The 19,277-nt window shown below is 40.2% G+C and overlaps 1 protein-coding gene across 2 annotated transcripts in view; it reads left to right on the top strand.

The window, feature by feature from the left end:
• The first annotated feature begins 332 nt into the window (after nt 1-332).
• Ppp4r3a (protein phosphatase 4 regulatory subunit 3A) overlaps nt 333-19,277 on the top strand; it is a 36,924-nt gene continuing 17,979 nt past the window's right edge. For both annotated transcript variants that reach the window (XM_004837062.4, XM_004837061.4), the window contains exons 1-4: nt 333-498; nt 12,791-12,846; nt 14,029-14,127; nt 17,069-17,686. In XM_004837062.4, coding sequence (XP_004837119.1) covers nt 357-498; nt 12,791-12,846; nt 14,029-14,127; nt 17,069-17,686 — 915 coding nt within the window. In that variant the 5' untranslated portion in view covers nt 333-356. The remainder of the gene's footprint in view (nt 499-12,790; nt 12,847-14,028; nt 14,128-17,068; nt 17,687-19,277) is intronic.

Genomic DNA, 19,277 nt, shown 5'->3' with positions numbered 1-19,277 from the left:
CGGCGGCGGCGCGGGAAGCTGCAAGGCGGGGATCATGGCGGAGGCGGGAGCGCGACAGTGACCAGAGCCCTGCGTTCCTACTGCGGTGGGGCAGGAGGCTGCGCGGCGCTGCACGCCCCCCTCGGGGCTGCCGGGCTGCCGGGCCCGGACAATAGCGCGGAGGAGCCGGAGGCGAGTGAAGGCGGCGGCCTGGAGCGCAGGCCCGGGAGCGAGCCATGCGGGCGGCGGCGCGGCCTCGCGGCGGCCAGCAACAACAGTGAAACCCCGGAGCCCTCCGCTGTCGGCCGCCTTCCTCTCTCGGACCCCATTCCTGGGCAACTGCGGCGGGGCCTCCGCCCCGGCCCCTGGGCGGCACGATGACCGATACCCGGCGGCGGGTGAAGGTCTACACGCTCAACGAGGACCGGCAGTGGGACGATCGGGGCACCGGGCATGTGTCGTCCGGCTACGTGGAACGCCTGAAGGGCATGTCCCTGCTTGTCAGGGCCGAGAGCGACGGTAAGTGCAGCACCGCTCTGGGCCACCTCCCTGGTTCTAGGGTGGCAGAGGCGCTCGCCCCGCGTGCGCTGAGCGGCGCAGGCTCGAGGAGGGCGGGCCACAGGTACCCCGGGTCTGCGAGGGCGCACGAGGTGTTATCTTTCTCTGGATGCCTGGTGGCATTTAGGGTTCGAGTAGAGCCAAGCAGGTTTGAGCTGCCCCGACCGGGCGTGTGCAGAGATCGGGGGCCTGGGATAGGGAGCCCGAGTGTGCTGTTCTCTTGCACTAGAGTGACCTTGAGAAAGCCACCGACGAATCCGACCTTTTGCCTTAGTTTCACCCATCTGTAAAGCAGGCATGCAACTTTGGTTCAAGCTAAGGAAGTTGTAAGCTGTTGCACACTTGAAAATCATTTTGATGTGCTTTTTTTCTCTTTTAATTTTTGGCCTTATCTTTGTGATCCTTTTGTGGGTTGGCAACACTGGTTCTTGGATCTAGCAACTCCATGCCGGGTAGAGAAAATGTTGCTCTTCCTTTTGAGGATAGAATTGCTTTCCCCGGCGTTGGATGTCTTTTTAACAGGAACGCAGGATTTTGCGGGTCGTTTCACTGTGTAAACATCTTACAAATTTGGAATAATTTGATTTTGAGCTTTATGATTGCTTAAATGTGTTCATAATTTGATTCAGCTAACAAGTGGGGAGGAAGCTAGCAGATATCTTTAAAACCTTTAAATCTGGCCTAATGTCACACATACACACAAATATATATATATTTTATATGTGCACACATACACACACACACACACGTATGTATATGAGGTTGAACCCAGGAAACACTGAGTTTCACTGCTGGGCCTCTCCTTCCCCCTTTTTAAATTTGAGACAGGGCTTTTTACTAACTTGCCCAGCTTGCCTTGAACCACTCCCTTCTGAGTGGCTGGGATTACAGGTCTGTGCCACTGTGTTGGTCTCCCACAGGTTATATTTACAAGTCCAAAGACCAAGTTTTTTGAAACTAATGGGATTTCCATTATTTCTCCCCTTATTTGGAGAGGGGGATCTTTCTGTATAGCCCAAGGTAGTCTTGAACTCACGATCCTCCTGCTTGAGCTTACAGGAGTGTGCCATTACACCTGGCAGGGCTTCACTTTTTTTTTTTTTTTTTGGTGCCAGGGATCGAACTCAGGACCTTGTGCTTTCAAGGCAGGCATGCTGCCGCTGAGTTAATTCCTCAGCCAGGGCTTCACATTTTAAAAGACTTACTCTGTATAGGGTTTGCCACTTTGCTCAGTAACATTCTTCGAATTTCACTTAAAACTTTCAAACTGGATAAAACTATTTTCAGATTGTTTCTTCTGGATGTAAAAAGTTATCTCCCACCTAGTTACATTAGCCTGTGATTTTACAATGGGCGACTATGTCAGTTTATTGTGACTGTAGTTCTGTATCTGAATTACAAACTTACTTCGGGAAATTTTTTTCCTGTTGGACTTTACCCAGAACTCCAGTTCCATAAAAAACAAGACTCTCTAGGGCCTGGGGATTTAGCTCAGTGGCTCTGGCACCTGCCTTGCAAGTGCAAGGTCCCGAGTTCAGTCCCCGGTACTAAAAGAAACAAACAAACAAACAAAAAAAAACAAGACTCTCCCCTTTGTAATTATAGATTCTAGGTAGACTAGTGTTTAATTTGAATTAAAGAAATGGTAATTTGAAGTATACTATTACGTACAGGTTTTTTGTGTTTTGGTTTGGTTTATTCTGTGATACTCGGGATAGAACCCAGAGGTCTTGTACTATTCTGTTACATCCCACACTTTTTAAATTTTTTTTATTTTGAGAACAAGGTCTCAGTTGTCCAGGAAGGCCTCAAACTTGTAGTCCCAGCACTCAGGAGGCTGAGGCAGGATGGTCACTGCAAGTTCAAAGCCAGCCTGAGCTACATAGAGACTCTTTGTCTAGAAAAAAATTTTCCTAGACCAAGTTAATATTTTGTCTCTTAATTAAAATACAAGAAGAGGGCCGAGGATTTAGTTCAGTGGTTTCGCCACCTGCTACGCAAGTGCAAAGACCCAAGTTCAATCCCTGGTACCAAAAAAAAAAAAAAAAATACAAGAAGAATGTCAGATGTGGTGCTGTTTGTGTGCAACTTTCACGTAATAACTTACTCCTCTACATCATCGTACATTTAAAAACTTTTTACATAGAGTTCGGAAGGATGGACTTTTATGTTCAGTTAGCTTCTTTTCTGGTAAGGATTTCTGGGAATCAAACCCAGGGCCTTGGGATACTAGGCAAGTCCTACCACTGAGCTACATTCTCAGCCACCAGTTAGCTTGTTTTGAGATTAAAGTATGCGTATATTTTTCAATCTATTCTTTGAAGTCTCATTACAAATAATTTATATAATCTTTCTTCATATCATGTGTTTAGATTTTTTGTTTTGTTTTGGGTTTAATAATTTTAAAAGACAGGGTGTCTTTGAATTCATAATCCTGTGCCACCACCACCACCCCTAGCTTCCTCTTTATTTTTAAGCATTAAGGCTTACTGTCATACTATCATAAGGAATCGTATTCTCCTAATGTGGTATTACAAAAATCTGGTGGTTTTTTTCAGTTTATATTTTTGCCCTTAGGAAATAGCTTCTAGCCTTCCTTTCATTTGAAAGTTTGGAGGAGGTTGGGGAGGGCTTTGTAACAGACCAGGTTGAATGGCTTAAAAAATGGGTATAAGTTTTTATCTGAGGGGGACAGTGCTAGACTAAATCATGATCTGCCTTTGTAACTAATTTGTAAAGAAACCTAATTCCAAAGAATGGTCTTAGAAAAATTCTAGGATATTTGTGAAGTAATCTTCAGTTTGATGATTAACATTTTTTCCTAACAGGAAAATTCCAAATGGGAATAATAGTAGTCCAAATTTATTGAGTGCCTATGTGCCAGAAACTCTGTAAGCAGTTTACTTGTGTAGACTCACATAATTCTTAAAACAATTCTCTGGTGGCTATAGTGTGATTAGCTATATTTTACAGGTGGGAAAACAGGCTTGGAGATGGTAACTTAACACTGCTAGGTCAGGGCAAGCAGTGTTCAGTTTAGGGGTGGCGGTCTCATAGAGAGACATCTAGCCCACGGCCTGAAAGTAGTGTCAGTATCTGTTTGCATAGATTTAAACTCCCATGTCGAAGTCGGGCCTGGTGGCACACCTGTAATCCCAGAGCTCTGGAGAAGGATCACTGCGAGTTCCAGGCCATCTTGGGCTGGCTATGTAACCAGACCTTGTCTAATAAATACATACGTACACAAACTCCCACAGTGCCACTCAGTTGCATTTGCTGCTTTATTCTCAGCCTCAAGATTTATCTCAGAGAAAATGAAAACAAATTTTAGTCCAGTGATAACTTAATGTTACAGTTTATCCCCAGGTTACATATGAAAGTTACTGTGTTGACTCTTAGTTTGGGTCACCTATTGTGTATTTCCCTGTTTCTTCATCATAGGATAATTGAAGTGTGTGTGTTGAACAAAATGGGAAGTATTTCTGATTTTTCCATAAAGTGAGTCATTTATCCAATAGAAAGTTAAAATTACTGAGTTTTTCCGTACTTGAGCTAGAGCTAGTAATTTTGCTCAAGGTTTTTTTCCCCACGATTTCTTAGGTTCTCTTGTCGCCAGGGATTGAGCCGAGGCCCTTCACACTGAGCTACACGCCCATACAACATGCACCCACTTTTTAAATTTTATTCTTTGTTTTTGAGACACTATCTGGCTAAGTTGCCCAGCTAAGCTTGAGCTTGGAATCCTCCTGCTTCGGCTTTGCACAGTGTTGGGATTACAGGAGTACACCACCACACCCAGCCTGAAATATTTTATAGTTTGTAAAATAAAACTTTTGGGATGTGGTAATTGTCTGCCTTAAAATGGACTGTTTTCCAGTTCAGCTAATTTAGTGAGAAACTGCTCACTAAGTGCTAACTGCTAGTGCACTAAGTGTTAACTAACTGCTCACTAACTGCTAGTAAGTGATAGGAGTTTTTGTGTATAGATGGTAGTAACACTTGGTTTTTGTTGTTTTGTTTTGTTTTTGTTACCAGGGATCCTACTTGGGTCCTTGCGCAAGTGGAGGAACCACTGAGCTAAATCCCTGGCCCCAACACTTGGTTTTTGTTGGGGTTTTAATTCTTTCAGAGTCTCAGTATGTGAGTAGTCCAGGATGGTCTCGATCTCCTGGCCTCAGCCTCCGCATTACAAGTGTGTACTACCACACGTACACACTTCTTTTTTTTAATAGGTGCCCTCAGAAATGTAGGCTCATTTGTCCAAAGCCATCATCAGTTAAAATGGTATGATCTGGGATTCAATTCAAGCCTGTTTTTCAAGTTCAGAACATTTTCCTCCTCTATACACTGCTTAGTGATTGTAAATTGTTTGAGAACAAAAGAAGTCTACAGTTTCAACTATTGCGTAGAAAGGGTAGATGGTTTTAATTTTCTCATTATTGAGTCTGAGTTAGGGAGTTTATAATGCTGTCTCAACTGTAGGCTGTTTTTATCTGGCTTTTTTTTTTTTGGTACCGGGGATCGAACTGGGGTCCTTGCACTTACGCTGAGCTAAATCCCCAGCCCTAGGCTGTTTTTATTAGAGGAACATGGGCTTATCTAAGATCCAAGAAGGCAAGTTTCTTTTCTTACTTTCTTGGGGGATGAGGGGATAGTACTGGGAATTGAACCCAGGCCCTTCACACTGCACTACACCCTGCAGCCCTTTGTCATTTTTTTTGAGACAGGATCTCTTTAAGTCACTAAATTGCTCAGGATGGTCTTAAAATTGTAATCCTTCCTGCCTCAGCTTCCCAGAGTTCTGGGATTACAGGCATGCACCACCACACTTTGTTACCTTAAGTTTTATAAAGTAATTCTTACATTTCAAAATAACATTTTGTTTTACTTTGCTTTGCTTTGCTGTACTGGGATTGAGCTCAGGGCCTTGTCTATGCTAGTAGTACTCTACCACTGCACTACATCTCCAGCACTTTTTCATTTTTTTGTTTTGAGATAAGGTTTCACTAAGTTGCCCAGGCTGGCCTTGAACTTGGCAATCCTCTTGCTTCAGCCTCCTGAATAGTTTGAGATTATAGACATGCATTTTCACATCTGGCCCAAAACAGTATTAATCTGTTATCTGACATGCCTATGTAAGAATTAAACAGGTTAAATTCTCATTGTTACTTGAGACTTGAAGAAAATGAGACATGAGTAGCACTACTTGTAATGGTAAAACAGATCCTGTGCGTCTGCTTCTCCATAGAACTCTGAGGAAGTGTATCTTGGTTGTGGATAGGTCTGCTTTTACCCCTACTATAATTAGAAATAGAGGTCAGAACACCCTAGGTGGAAAAGCCTTTCTATTCTCTTTCTGCTATGGTGAGAGAAATGAACACACAACATCAGCTTATCATTGCTTTTCTTCTAAGTCAACAAGTAGTATAGAATCTGTATACAGTAAGCATTCCAGATGTATATTTTGGTACCAAAAAGAACCCAGTGTCGGTACTGGGGGAAATTTTTCACTTTGAAAAGAATGTTTAAACATTTTTTTCCTTATTTACACCAGCTTTGTAGAAAATTAATAGTCCAAATTAGAGTAATTAAACCTTTATTTATTGTACTGTAGTGACATAGGAAAAGTGAAGGACCATTAGCTACCCCAGGGGGTTTGAGCTGACAGAGTTTGAGTGTTTTAGAGGCTTGACCCAAATATGGTACCTTTTAATATATAATGCTACCATTTCCCCCCCCCCCACCCTTCATTTGTTTTCTTTTTTTGTTTTGGGGGGTTTTTTTGGTACTGGGGATCGAACTCAGGTCCTTGCACTTTCGAGGCAGGCAGTAAAACCACTGAGCTAAATCCCAGCCTCATTTGTTTTGTTTTGTTTTGTTTTTTCTTGGTACCAGGAATCGAACTCAGGACCTTGCGCTTGGCTGGCAGGCATGGCACCATTGAGCTACATCCCTGGCCCTTCATTTCAGTTTTTAAATACTATTAGGTGCACAGTGAGCAAAAGAACCAACAAAAGGGACTTGTAACAATGAGAGTTTTGAGTTCCATTAATCGTGTGTGTGTGTGTGTGTGTGTGTGTGTGTGGCTGGGAATTGAACCCACGGTCCTGCAAATGGTAGGCAAGTAAGTGCTCTGCCACTGACCTGTTACCCCGGCCCCATTTACTTATTTGTGATGATGCTTCCTTCCTACCAATGAAGCATAATACTTAAGTCCCTCCCTGTAACTTTGGGTATTGGTAAAGATGTTAGTCTGTAGAACCTGAGAGCTTGCTTACTTAGGAGTGACAGACCTGGAGCTGTTGAAATAAATCCTTTTCTATTTACCCAGAGTGGAACTAAGACCAAGACTAATGTTTCTTTCTGGTTTGGTGGTGGTGGTGGTGGTGGTGGTGGTGGTGGTGGTGGTGGTGGTGGTGTTTTGGTACGGGGGATCGAACTGGGGATCTTGCGCTTTTAAGGCAGGCAGCGGAACCCGCTAAATCCCCGGCTCTTTCTGGTTTTTGGAGACAGTGTCTCACTGTGTAGTTCAGTCTGGCTTTAAACTCAGCTATGTATCCTAGGCTGGCCTTGGAACTCCCTGTGACTCTACTGCCTGCCTCAGCCTCAAAGAGTACTCCCCACCACACCCAGCCTACAAGTCATTTGAGTTCATACCTGGCCAGCACCAACCCCACCACTAGGGTGCAGACACTGGAGCTTGATAACCTTGCCTGCCCTTGCCAAAACTACCCAGTCCTTGGGCAGGGACTTTTGTGCATCTCCTGGCAGTGGCTGTGAACCTCTGGATGGGGCCCGTGCACACGTCACCTATCAGAGAAGCCCTCAGGGCCCAGCCCCATGCACCAAGGTGTGTGTTTCTTGTTAACATCAATCCCCCTATGCCATTTGTTATTCATGTCTTGTCTTAAACTTTAAACAATTTTTAGTACATCAAAAAGGTACACAAATTATAAATGTGTGACACGAATTTCCATGAAATAACAAGTTCATGGATAAAGTAACAATATAAGCAGCACTCTAAAAGCCTGCTTTATGTTCCTTCTGAGTCACCCCAGAGATAACTGCTAGCCTACCATAGATTAATTTGCCAGTTTTTGAACTTTATATAAATGGCATTATGTGCTATATACCTTTGTTTCAGATTCCTTTCACTTATTCTTGTAAAATTTGTGTCTTTGTTGCCTTCACACATTGTTATAGTATTTGGTTATAATTTTTTTTGTGAGTGTGATGCTAGAGGTGGAGACAGATTTTCTGCCCTTAAGCTACATCTCCACCCCCATTTTTTTTTTTTTTTTTTCTCTTTGGTACCGGGGATCGAACTCAGGACCTTTCCCTTGCAAGGCAGGTGCCAGAACCACTGAGCTAAATCCCCGGCCCTCCACCGCTTTTTATATTTTATTTTGAGACATAAGTCTCACTAAATGGCCTACACTGGTCTTAAGTTTTGAATCCTCAAGCCTCAGCCTCCAGTAGCTGGAATTACAGGCCTGTACAGTGCACTGGGCTCTGCTGTAACTTTTAAAGCAGCTTTTGCATGCTTGATAGTTAACCCATTCAAAGTGTGTAATGTTTAACTTATTTGCAATGCCAAGGATTGTACCCAAGGCCTGTAGCATGCTAGATGTGCTCTATCGCTGAGCTACACCCCTAGTAACCCACACACACTGCTTTTTTTTTTTTTTTTTTTTGGTACCGGGGATCGAACTCGGAGTTATTGCGCTTGCACAGCGGGCGGCAAAACCACTGAGCTAAATCCCTGGCCCACACACAACTTTTAATTAATATGTACATGGTATTGCAGCCATCACCATAATCTAATATTAGAATATTTTATCTCCTCTAAAAGAAGTCATGTTCTTACCACTAGCAATCATAATCCATTCATTTCCATATCCCTCATCCCTAAACTACCTTTTTTTCTGAATTGACCTATTCAGGACATATAACATGGTCTTTAGGGGACTGGCTTCTTAATTTAGCATGGTTTTCAAGGTTCATCCATGTTGTAGCATGTGTCAGAATTTCATAACTTTGTATAACTGAGTCGTAGTTCATTATATGGTTAGACCACATTTATCCATCAGTTGGGCATTTGGGTTTTCATTTTTTTCTGTTACAGATAGACGTGCTGTGAGCATGCATGTGTAAGTTTTGGTGTGAACATGTGTTTTCATTTTTCTTGAATATGTACCTAGGAGTAACTCTCCTTAGCTTTTTTCTTGGTGTGAGGGGTACTGCAGATTGAGCCCAGAGCTTTGCGTGTGTTAGTCACATGCATTACATTGAGCTACATCCCCCACATCTGAGGAACTGCCAAGCTGTAATCTCAAGTGAATGCCTCCTTTCACTTTTCAAGCATTGTGGTTCCAATTTCTGTACGTTTTTGCCAACACTCGTTATTGTTGGTCTTTGATTATACACATCCTAATGGAGCTGAAATTACCACTTTATGATTAAGATTTGGATTTCCCAGATACCATGTTTAGCATCTTGTATATACTTATTGACTGTGTATCTTTGGAGAAATGTCTGTTTGGGTCCATTGCCTGCTTTTTAATTGTGTTGTCTTTTTATTGTTAAGTTGTAAGAATTCATGTGTAATATTCTGGATATGAGTCCTTTATCAAATATGAATTCCAATTTTTTTTCTCATTGTATGGTTGTCTTTTCACTTGATATTGTTTGCAACACAGTTAAAAATTTTAATTTTGATGATGTCTGACACTGTATTTATCAAAGATTATTTGTGTTTTTCTTTTGGGTGGGTTTTACTTTTGTCTAGGGTTTTTTGTTTGTTTAGTTTTCTTTTGGTACCGGGAATCGAACTCAGGCCCCTGTGCTTGCCAAGCAAGTGCTGTGCCGCTAAGCTACATCCCCAGCCCCATGTCTAGTTTAATTTAAAGAGGCATTTACTTTATTAGTTAGTTCTATGCCATGAGACCTCTTGCATAAATAAAATTTTATAAAGTATTCCAGTTCTTTCATTCTGTTTTACTTATGTGGTTTTCCTAGAGATGGATTGTTTTCAAGGATATGAATTGTACTGTATTTCAAAGTAGATTTTTTGGTATGTATTTTCTCAGAGAAACTTTTAAGTATAATTAGATAGATTTCAGGCTGATCTTTAAAAAGTAAGTTTGAGTTGAGGGAAAAAAGGAGGATGCTAGTAGAATATATTAATATGTGCTATTTTTGACTCCTGCTTAATCTGTGTATTAAAATTAATGGTTAATAAAGAACTTTCTGTGCTCTAAAGCACATGAGGCCAATCTAAAAAGAAAAATAATAATATTAAGTTTGAACTGGGCATGTGCATGCATGCCTGTAATTCCAGCGCACTCGGGAGGCTGAGACAGAAGGATCAAGAGTTTGAGGCTCTGTCTCAAAAAAAAGTTTGATACATAAGTACCTGGCATAGTTTATTATTTCCGTGGAAAATAGTAGAATTCAGCATATGTTCTGGTAGTTAAAATGAGGAAAGAATGCAAAGATAGTTGAAGACTTAGTTTTATATATTTTTGTTTTGGGGGAGTTTTTTGAGGGGGTGTTTTGTGGTTTGGGGAATTGAATCCAGGGCTTTGTGCATGCTGAGCTTGTACTCTACCACCACCATCCTGCTTTTAGTAATTTTGTTTGTTGTTTTGTAGTGCTGGGAATGGAACTCAGAACCTTGTATGTGCTAGGCAAGTGAGCAGCTTCTAACTTAGTATTTTTGAGAGGCTGTATGCATTGATTCACTTGTTGCTTTTTCTTGTTACAAATTTATTACTAGCATGGCTCTTTTTTTTTTGATACAGCATCTCACTGTGTAGCCCAGGTTGGCCTGCATCTCATAGCAGTCCTCTTCTTTCAGCCTCTGGAGTGCATACATATGTGCACCACCACACCCAGCTACAGCTCTTAATAGCCATCAAAATAAAAACCTGATAATTATATATAAAGAGAATTGAAAAAGCACTAGCAATTTTGTTTTCATTAATCTGGCAAGAGTTGGGGAAAGAAGGAAAAATTAAAGCAGAATTTTCTCTAAATTAGGAAACTCTTGTCGGAACATCAGTAAGCCAAAAATAAGAGGGAGGGAGGGAAGAACCTAAATAAAGGAATTTTGTCTAGATTTAATGTTGCATGCCTGTAATCCCAGCACTCTGGGAGCCTGAGGCAGGATAGTATGTATATTCAAGCCCATCCCAGGCAGCTAAGCAAATTTTTTTTTGGTACGGGGGCTTGAACTTGGGAACTTGCACTTGCGAGGCAGGTGGTGGCACCACTGAACTAAATCCCCAGCCTGAATGTTTTCTTAAATATAGAAAGAATAAGAGACAGATGTTGGGTTGACCATGTTATCTGCTAAACACAGTGAGAGGATTGTATTAGTATCATTTAGCACTGTTCTGAGCAAATGGTTAATAAATCACTAATATTGGAGACTAGCATAAAATTAATAAATTTTAACAGAAAGGCAAAGCAAATTTGAAAATGTGAAGAGCGCTATTCTCACTGTCTAGCTACTCTTTGGAATGGGTAGAGGAACTGTTAAGTGTATTATGAGAAGTGACAGTGCCATATAAGAGACAGCTGCAGGAAAACTGCTCCTCAAGCATGGGGCCAGAACTTTCCTTTAAGCAGTGTGTCCTGGGATAAACTGGAGCTGATTGCTGTGTGTGGTGGCACACGCCTGTAATCTCAGCACTTAGGAGGCTGAGTGAGACAAGAGGATCATCGAGAGTTTGAGGCCAGCCTGGGTTACATAGTAAGTTCAAGACCAGCCTGAACTACATATTGAGACCCTGTCTCGAAAAAACCAGGGTGGAGGAGATTTAGCCCAGTTGGCAGCATGTCTGCCTTGCAAGCACAAGGTCCTGAGTTCAATCCTTGGTACTGAAAAACAAACAAAAATGAAGGGGAGGGGTGACTGGAGTTGATTGATGTGAGGATGGGTATAATTTGTTTTAAAGGTTGTTTTTTTCTTCTTCCTCTTCCTCTTCTTTTCTTCTTCCCAGTCATAGTTGTTTTCTAAATAGTATGCATCTTAAACTGCCAGGATAAAATCAGAAATGTGCAAATTTGCTTTCTATGAGAAACTGATTATTTGAAAATGGAGAAGTATGGCAATTCATTAAGAAATAGAAATAGCTGGTCATGTAGTTCAGTAGCAGAGCACTTGTCTAGCACATACAAGGCCTTGAGTTTCTTCCTCAGTAGAATGGGGGGGTGGGTAGTGGCCACACATGGTGGGGTCTCAACTACTTGGGAGGGTGAGGCTGGAGGATGAGCCCATGAGTTCAGCACCAGCCTGGACAGCAGTGAGTCCCTGTTTGAGAAAGAAAGAAAGAAAAAAGGGAAGTGGAACAGGGGAGGAGGGAAAGAGAAAAATATGAGACATGTGTGCATCCATGCATGTGTACAGTGCAGTGCTTGGGATTGAACCTAGGGCCTCACACAGGCTAGGGCAAGCACTGTACCCCTGGGCTACATCCCAGACCCAAAATAAGACTTTCTGAAGGTGATACGTAATTTAGGATATATTTGGGTTAATCAAAAAATGTGAAACTTTTGAGCCAGAGGTTTAGCTCAGTGGCACCAAGCTCACTGCCTCACGAGTGCAGGGTCCTCAGTTCAATCCCTGGTTCTGCAAAAAAATAAATAAATAAAACTGTTGGAGGGGGAAATGCCGACTATCCTGATTTGATCATTACACATAGCATATATGTAGTTGAATTATCATACTGTCCCCTATAAATATGTACATTTAACTTTAAAAATAAAGCTAGATTACTTGGCTGCACGCTACTATTTTCACTACCTTGTGCTGCCTATGAATTGCTAGATCTTTGTTACCATCCAGACTTCACGGCTTCAATTTACCATGTCTCTTTTTTTGTGTGTGGTACCAGGGATCAAACTTGGGTCCTTGTGCTGGCGCAGCAGGCGGCAAAACCGCTGAGCTAAATCCCTGGCCCATCTGTCTTTTTAAAAGAAAGAAAGCGTTGGAGGATGGGAGTGTGGCTGGTGGGAGAGCTCTTGCCTGACTCCTCCAGGCCCTGGGCTTGATCATAGGGGTGGGGGAGTATAAAAATAATTATTTCTTAGGTTACGAGTTATTGTACTTAGAACTATCTTGCTTTAATTATTTTTCCTTTACTGAAGTTATATTTACATCTGATGTTCAAATCTAATAAATGTATGTAAAAGAATTATACTGTTTTACAATAAAATAATGAATGTCTTTTTTTTGTTTGTTTCATAGGTTCTCTACTCTTAGAATCTAAAATCAATCCTAACACTGCATACCAGAAGCAACAGGTAAAAATTTTGAAGATGTTGTGTTTTGTCTTGTGTGTTGTCCTCTCAATTTGGTAATTAAATGAGACTTTACTATCTAATTCCTTATGTAATAAATTCAGAACAGATTGCAACATAATTTGCCAGTGTACTTCTAAAAATAGGATTTCTGCCAGTCTCTGCAGTGTTTAAAGGTTGGGGAGGGAGGACTCTGGGAATCAAACCTAGGGCCTCTCACTTGCTAAGTAAGCATGTACTCTGCCACTGAGCTACAACCCGCACTGCAGTGAATTTAAGTTGGGGGGTGGGGGAAAGTTTGTCTCAAATTAGGCAATATAAAGCAAGCTTATCTCAAAAAATGAACTTCTGACTGAGTGCAGTGGTGAATGACTGTAATCCCAACACTCAGGAGGCTGAGTCAAGAAGGTAGCCAGTTAATGCCAGCTTGGGCTGTAGAGCAGCAGTATAGCAAGTTCAAAGCTAACCTGGACTACTACTGCCACCTTGTCTTAGGAGGCAGAGAATTTTTTTTTGACTGAATGAAGCAGCTAGAGGTTTACTGCTGCTTGAACCCTAAACATTCTTATGAAAGTTAACTGCAGTTTGCTCCGAGTGTCGCTCAAGCGGGTGTCATTTCAGCCAGTCAATTCTTAAATTGAATAAACTTGATAAAATTGTCATTTTTATATTTCTTGTTATTTTATCTTATAAAAATTAATGAAAAATACACAACTTTGGTCATCCTAGATATAAACAATTGGACCTGGTGCGTGACTCTGTCCTCATATATTACAGATTTAGCCAATCATTTCAAAGGGTTAATGGGTCTCATGTGGCTTGGGAAAAGAACACCAGTTGACAGTAGAGAAAAGAAGTTTTATTAATTCCATCCTCTGTCATGCTCTAGTTATATATGCTCTGACTTTGTGATGTTGTAATGAGAATAAAATGTAATAACATGCAAAGAAAGAATTTGTGTCCTTTAGCACACAAATATTGTGTAGTCATGATTTTCACATAGAGGCAAGCATTCTCAAGGAAAACATTGTTTTCATTTTATAGATTGGGCAAAATGAAGTATAAAAGGTGAATTGGAAAAAGTAAAAATGAGTGATGTTCTCAATTCCTGTTGCTTTGAAGTAGTTTGTGATAATGTATGTTAATCATTTCTTTTCTTTTTTTTTTTTTTTTTTTAATCCAAAGGACACTCTGATTGTATGGTCTGAAGCAGAGAATTATGACTTGGCCCTTAGCTTTCAAGAAAAAGCTGGATGTGATGAGATTTGGGAGAAAATATGTCAGGTAATTTTAAAAACAAAATCACTGCTCTGTTTAAAATATTTTGGTTTTTGCAGTGCTTTCAACTAATACCCCCAAATTTAAATAGTTTTCAAATAGATCTTTTAAATTCACTGCTGTCTATGAAAAGTTTGATTTAAAGAAAGCTGTTGGGGCTGGGGATTTAGCTCAGTGGTTCCAGTGCCTGCCTTGCAAGCACAAGGTCCCGAGTTTGATCCCCGGTACCAAAAAAAAAATGAAAGAAAGAAAGCTGTAGTTTTTTGACACATACTCTCCAATCTAGGCCTTAACTGAACTCAGTTTTATATACTGTTGCCATCTCAAGATCTCCTTTTTGAGTGTTCACTAACATCTCAAATTTTATAGTTAAAATCAAACATAATCTTCTCAGCTAGAGCCATTCATTCTTCTACTGTCCTGAGCTTGGTAAATGCAGTCTAGTTGCTGTAACCAGAAATCTATGGGTCATGCTGATCATACATTCCATCCCTTAGTACTTAATCTTGGTCCTATTCACTTATCTTCCTTTGCTCCACTGTCAGGCTACCATCATTTCTTACCTCATACATTGGTTTTATGTTGACTGGTATTCTCAAATTCACACCACAACTGGAATGATCTTATTTTTTTAAATGTGAGTCTAATCACATCATTCTTTTTTTTTTTTTGGTACCGGGGATCTAACTCAGGTCCTTGCGCTTGCACAGCAGGCGGCAAAACTACTGAGCTAAATCCCCGGCCCTAATCACATCATTCTTTGTCCTTGTGGCTATTGAAATAAAACCCGCTCTTGCACTGGTCTTGAACACTGGTTCTTGACTAGTAATCTCACCTTGCCTCTAAGCTTGAATGTTCTTAATTGATTCTGGAGTTTTCCCTGCTGACTCTAGTACCTCATTCTAGGAATGTAATCTTTTGTGAGTGTGCATTTTTTTTAATGTCCTCAAGTGGCTAAACCCATTGACTGTTGTGAACTCACTTAAGCCACTTTGACCTAGGGAGGATTTTTCCACCTCCACATTTATTTTGGCCAGAGAATAGTTTTAAAATTTATTGGCTCTCAAAATGTGTTTCTCAAACCAGCAGTAGGGGCATGACCTGAAAACTGTTAGATAAGGAAATTGTGGGACCCACACCCCCACACCAGACCTACTAGATCAGAAACTAAGGTCCTGTAATTATGTCTGACTTCTAGGTCAGACTTCCTCTGTAAAGGCCAAGAGAGTACAGTAAATATTTCAAGCTTTGCAGGCTATATACTCTCACCATTGTTCAGCTCTGCTATTCAGAAGTAGCCATAGTGCATATATAAATGAGTGTGGCTATCTTCTAGTGAAAGTTTTATTTACCATACAGGTGATGGACTGAATTTGTCTATCATTTTTCAGCCCCTGCTTTTTCTGATTCTGGTACACCCTGAAATTTGAAAGTCACTGCCTTGGGCCGGGGATTTAGCTCAGTGGTTCTTGTGCCTGCCTCGCAGCACAAGGACCTGAGTTCGATCCCCGGTACCAAAAAAAAAAAGAAAGTCACTGCCTTAATAGAAGGCATGGTTTAACTTACAGAAGGCATGGTTTTTCTTTAACTTACAAAATTTATTTTTGCCATACATTCTACTCAACTGTTTTTCATAAATTAACCTGCCTGTAAAGTTGTTTCTTTCCTGCCCTAGAACATTTCAAAACATGCTTATAAAATGTATTAACTATGAAGAATTCTAAGCCATCTCTTTGTAGTTAAGAGTTTCTACTTTGACAAATTTGGAATATAACAGATTTTAGGACTTTTAGACTATCATAAAAGTCACAGGTATGGATGTGTAGAAAGAACTTTTTCACAATTTGGTTACTTCCAGTAGATATTCTTCAGGGATAACTACTACATATAGATTGCACTTCATGTATGGTTCATTTTTGTATAGGTGTACTTGTATCCTATCAGGTTTTGTGGTGGTTTTTTGTTGAGAAAGAGAGAATTGAACTGAGAGCCTTAACACCGAGCTGCATCCTCAAACCCCCTCCCTCTTTATTTTGAGAAAATTGCTAAAATTGCCCATGCAGGATTCATACTTGTTGTTCTTCTGCCTTAGCCTCCCCAGAGTCCTGGGATTACAGGTGTGCGCTACAGCATCCATCTCCATGCAGTTTTTCTTAATCTTTTTTTTTTTTTTGAGTACCATCTAGCATTTCTAGCAAGACTTTGGCCCACTTTGGTTCAGAGTGAGCCTTGGGCTTGCTTATATTCTTTGGCCCTTGGTTTCTTGGATCAGTTGACATTAAGAATTTTCCTTGTGGCTAGGTGTGGTGGCACATGCCTATAATCCCAGCACTTTGGAGACTGAGGCAGGAGTACCACTGTGAGTTCAAGGCCAGCCTAGGCTACCTAGCAAGACCCTGTCTCAAAAAACCAAAAGAAAATTTTCCTTGTTTATAATTACATATATTTACTGTGATCACAGTATTATGACATGTTTGAATTTTGCTTAAATATCAAGAATTTGGTGGTTTGGGCTATCCTGTAGGACAGTCCTAGGAGTGTTTAGGAGATTTCCCCGGGTCTCTTGGAAAATCTCCTATCCCTGGCCATAGATGTGGAAATGGTGAGTAGATGTTTTGCCATCAGGCCTCTGTTTTGGTTATACGAGAGACACTTTGACAGTCTTAGTTGGTTTAACCTATCCAAGGAAGTTGCTATTGCCTGACACCCTTGTACTTTAGGAAAAAGTTCATTCCATCTCTGAACTTTAATTAACCTCCTTAAAATTGAGAGTATATGTTATTTGGAGAAAAGTAACATAGAAAACCAGTTGTGTCAAGTTTGAAAAATAATTCTTAAACTTGAAAAGGTTATCATTTTTTTCTTGTAACATTTCTTGCATTCATCTAAATATCATATAGGCTTGCTGATTTATATTTTGTCAACTACCACAAATTCCTTTTCGTAGGTTCAAGGAAAGGATCCTTCAGTGGACATCACTCAGGACCTTGTGGATGAATCTGAAGAGGAAAGGTTTGATGATATGTCATCACCAGGTTTAGAATTGCCATCTTGTGAATTAAGTCGCCTCGAGGAAATTGCTGAACTTGTGGCATCATCTTTACCTTCCCCCCTCCGTCGAGAGAAACTTGCACTAGCACTGGAAAATGAGGGTTATATTAAAAAGCTCTTAGAGCTTTTTCATGTGTGTGAGGACTTGGAAAATATCGAAGGACTGCACCACTTGTATGAAATTATCAAAGGCATCTTTCTCCTAAACCGAACTGCTCTTTTTGAGGTTATGTTCTCTGAGGAATGCATAATGGACGTCATTGGATGTTTAGAATATGATCCTGCTTTATCACAACCACGAAAACACAGGGAGTTTCTAACAAAAACAGCCAAGTTTAAAGAAGTGATTCCCATATCAGATCCTGAGCTGAAACAAAAAATTCATCAGACGTACAGAGTTCAGTATATACAAGACATGGTTCTCCCTACCCCTTCAGTCTTTGAAGAAAATATGTTATCAACACTTCACTCTTTTATCTTTTTCAATAAGGTAGAAATTGTTGGTATGTTACAGGTAAGTTAACTCACTCTTTTTCCTACTTAAAAAAGTGCCTGCTTGATTGATACCATTTAAAATGTTACTGCCTTAAGCAAAAAAAAAAAAAAACCAAGCAAACATTTTTTCCTTTAAATCCCTAAACTGAGTTTTAAAGTTTAACAGTAAGTATGTTGGGCCAGGGATTTAGCTCAGTGGTTCTGCTGCCTGCCTTGTAAGCGCGAGGACCCGAGTTCGATCTCCGGTACCAAAAAAAACAAAAAAAAAAAACAGTAAGTGTGTTGATATTGCAAGAGATTATGATAAATAGTAATACTCTGAGACCAGAAAGTTGTTGCGTTTGGGTAGGGAATGTAAGTTCTATAAAGAAATCTAGCTTGAGGCTGGGTTTCTCCAGTGACAGAATTCTTGTTTAGCATGCATGAGTTCAGTCCCAACGTTGAAAGAGAAAAAAAAAAGGGAAAGAAACAGGAAAAAAAAACCTGAAGAAATTATACTGGAATGATACTAATGAAATAATTGAACGTGAAATTTGAGAGGTATTAATCTATCATATTCTATCATAGAATAGATTGCAAGAGGAAAGAAACAACAAAGAAGCCAGGAGAAATGTCATTAAATACATAAATTCTATAGAATTTATAGGAATCGTGGATAATGATACAGTAAAGGCCCAGATTTGAGGTCATGAGACTAATAGGAGGCAAATTATATCTACGTGTATTCCTACCAAAAGACATGTTTTTGTAATGTATGAGAGAGTGGGGAATTAAGCAGACAGCCCTTTTCACTTAATGGTTGCTTTCTGAACCTCTCAAAGTTCTGTTTCCCCATCTGAAGAATGGTGATATGCCTTACTCTCTAAAGTTGAAGATTAAATGAAATCTTCCATGTAACATGTTAAACATGATGCAAGACTCCACAGCATTTAAGAGATATATCTACTGGGGCCGGGGATTTAGCTCAGTGGTGCCGCCACCTGCCTCACAAGCGCAAGGTCCCAAGTTCGATCCCTGGTACCAAAAAAATAAAAAGAGACATCTACTGATTATTGCTTATTACGCTCCACAAATTTTCTTTCTATAGTTTGTTCGGTCTCTCAGGTCTTCTGTTAATAGGGTGCTTGTTTCAGAATTGCATCCTGGATTCTACACAAAATAATCAAAATTTCTGAGAACTAACCAATAGTTTGCATTTGTAATGCCCTCAAAGCTGGATCATCCCATTATGTGTAAGTTGGTCTGTTTTAGATGAAAAAAGTTTATGTAATGCAGAGAAAGATTCTTATTTGCAAACCCCTCTTCCATGGTTTTTGTTTCTATAATACCCACGATAATGTAAAAATAACAGATAAATGTGACATAACTTGGAAGCTATTTTAAAACTTCAGACCTATAAGTAAAAAATATAAAACTTGGACTTGTTAAATGTAGAGAAACAAATAAATGTCAAAGCTGCTTGGTGGCGTTTATTACAAATAAAGCAGTATGCCTAATCTTTGTTCCTTTTTAGAAAATCTCTATTTTTATTGTCTTTGTTTTTGTCTTTTTTAAACTTGAATTCATATGTTTTACATATATGTTGAGCATTCCTTATTGGAGATGCTGAG

Source organism: Heterocephalus glaber, unplaced genomic scaffold, assembly GCF_053883595.1.
Source record: "Heterocephalus glaber isolate CG9 unplaced genomic scaffold, H.glaber_assembly_v1.0 deba00001608, whole genome shotgun sequence".
Taxonomy (NCBI): Eukaryota; Metazoa; Chordata; class Mammalia; order Rodentia; family Bathyergidae; genus Heterocephalus; species Heterocephalus glaber.
This window is presented reverse-complemented; position numbering and strand designations above follow the sequence as displayed.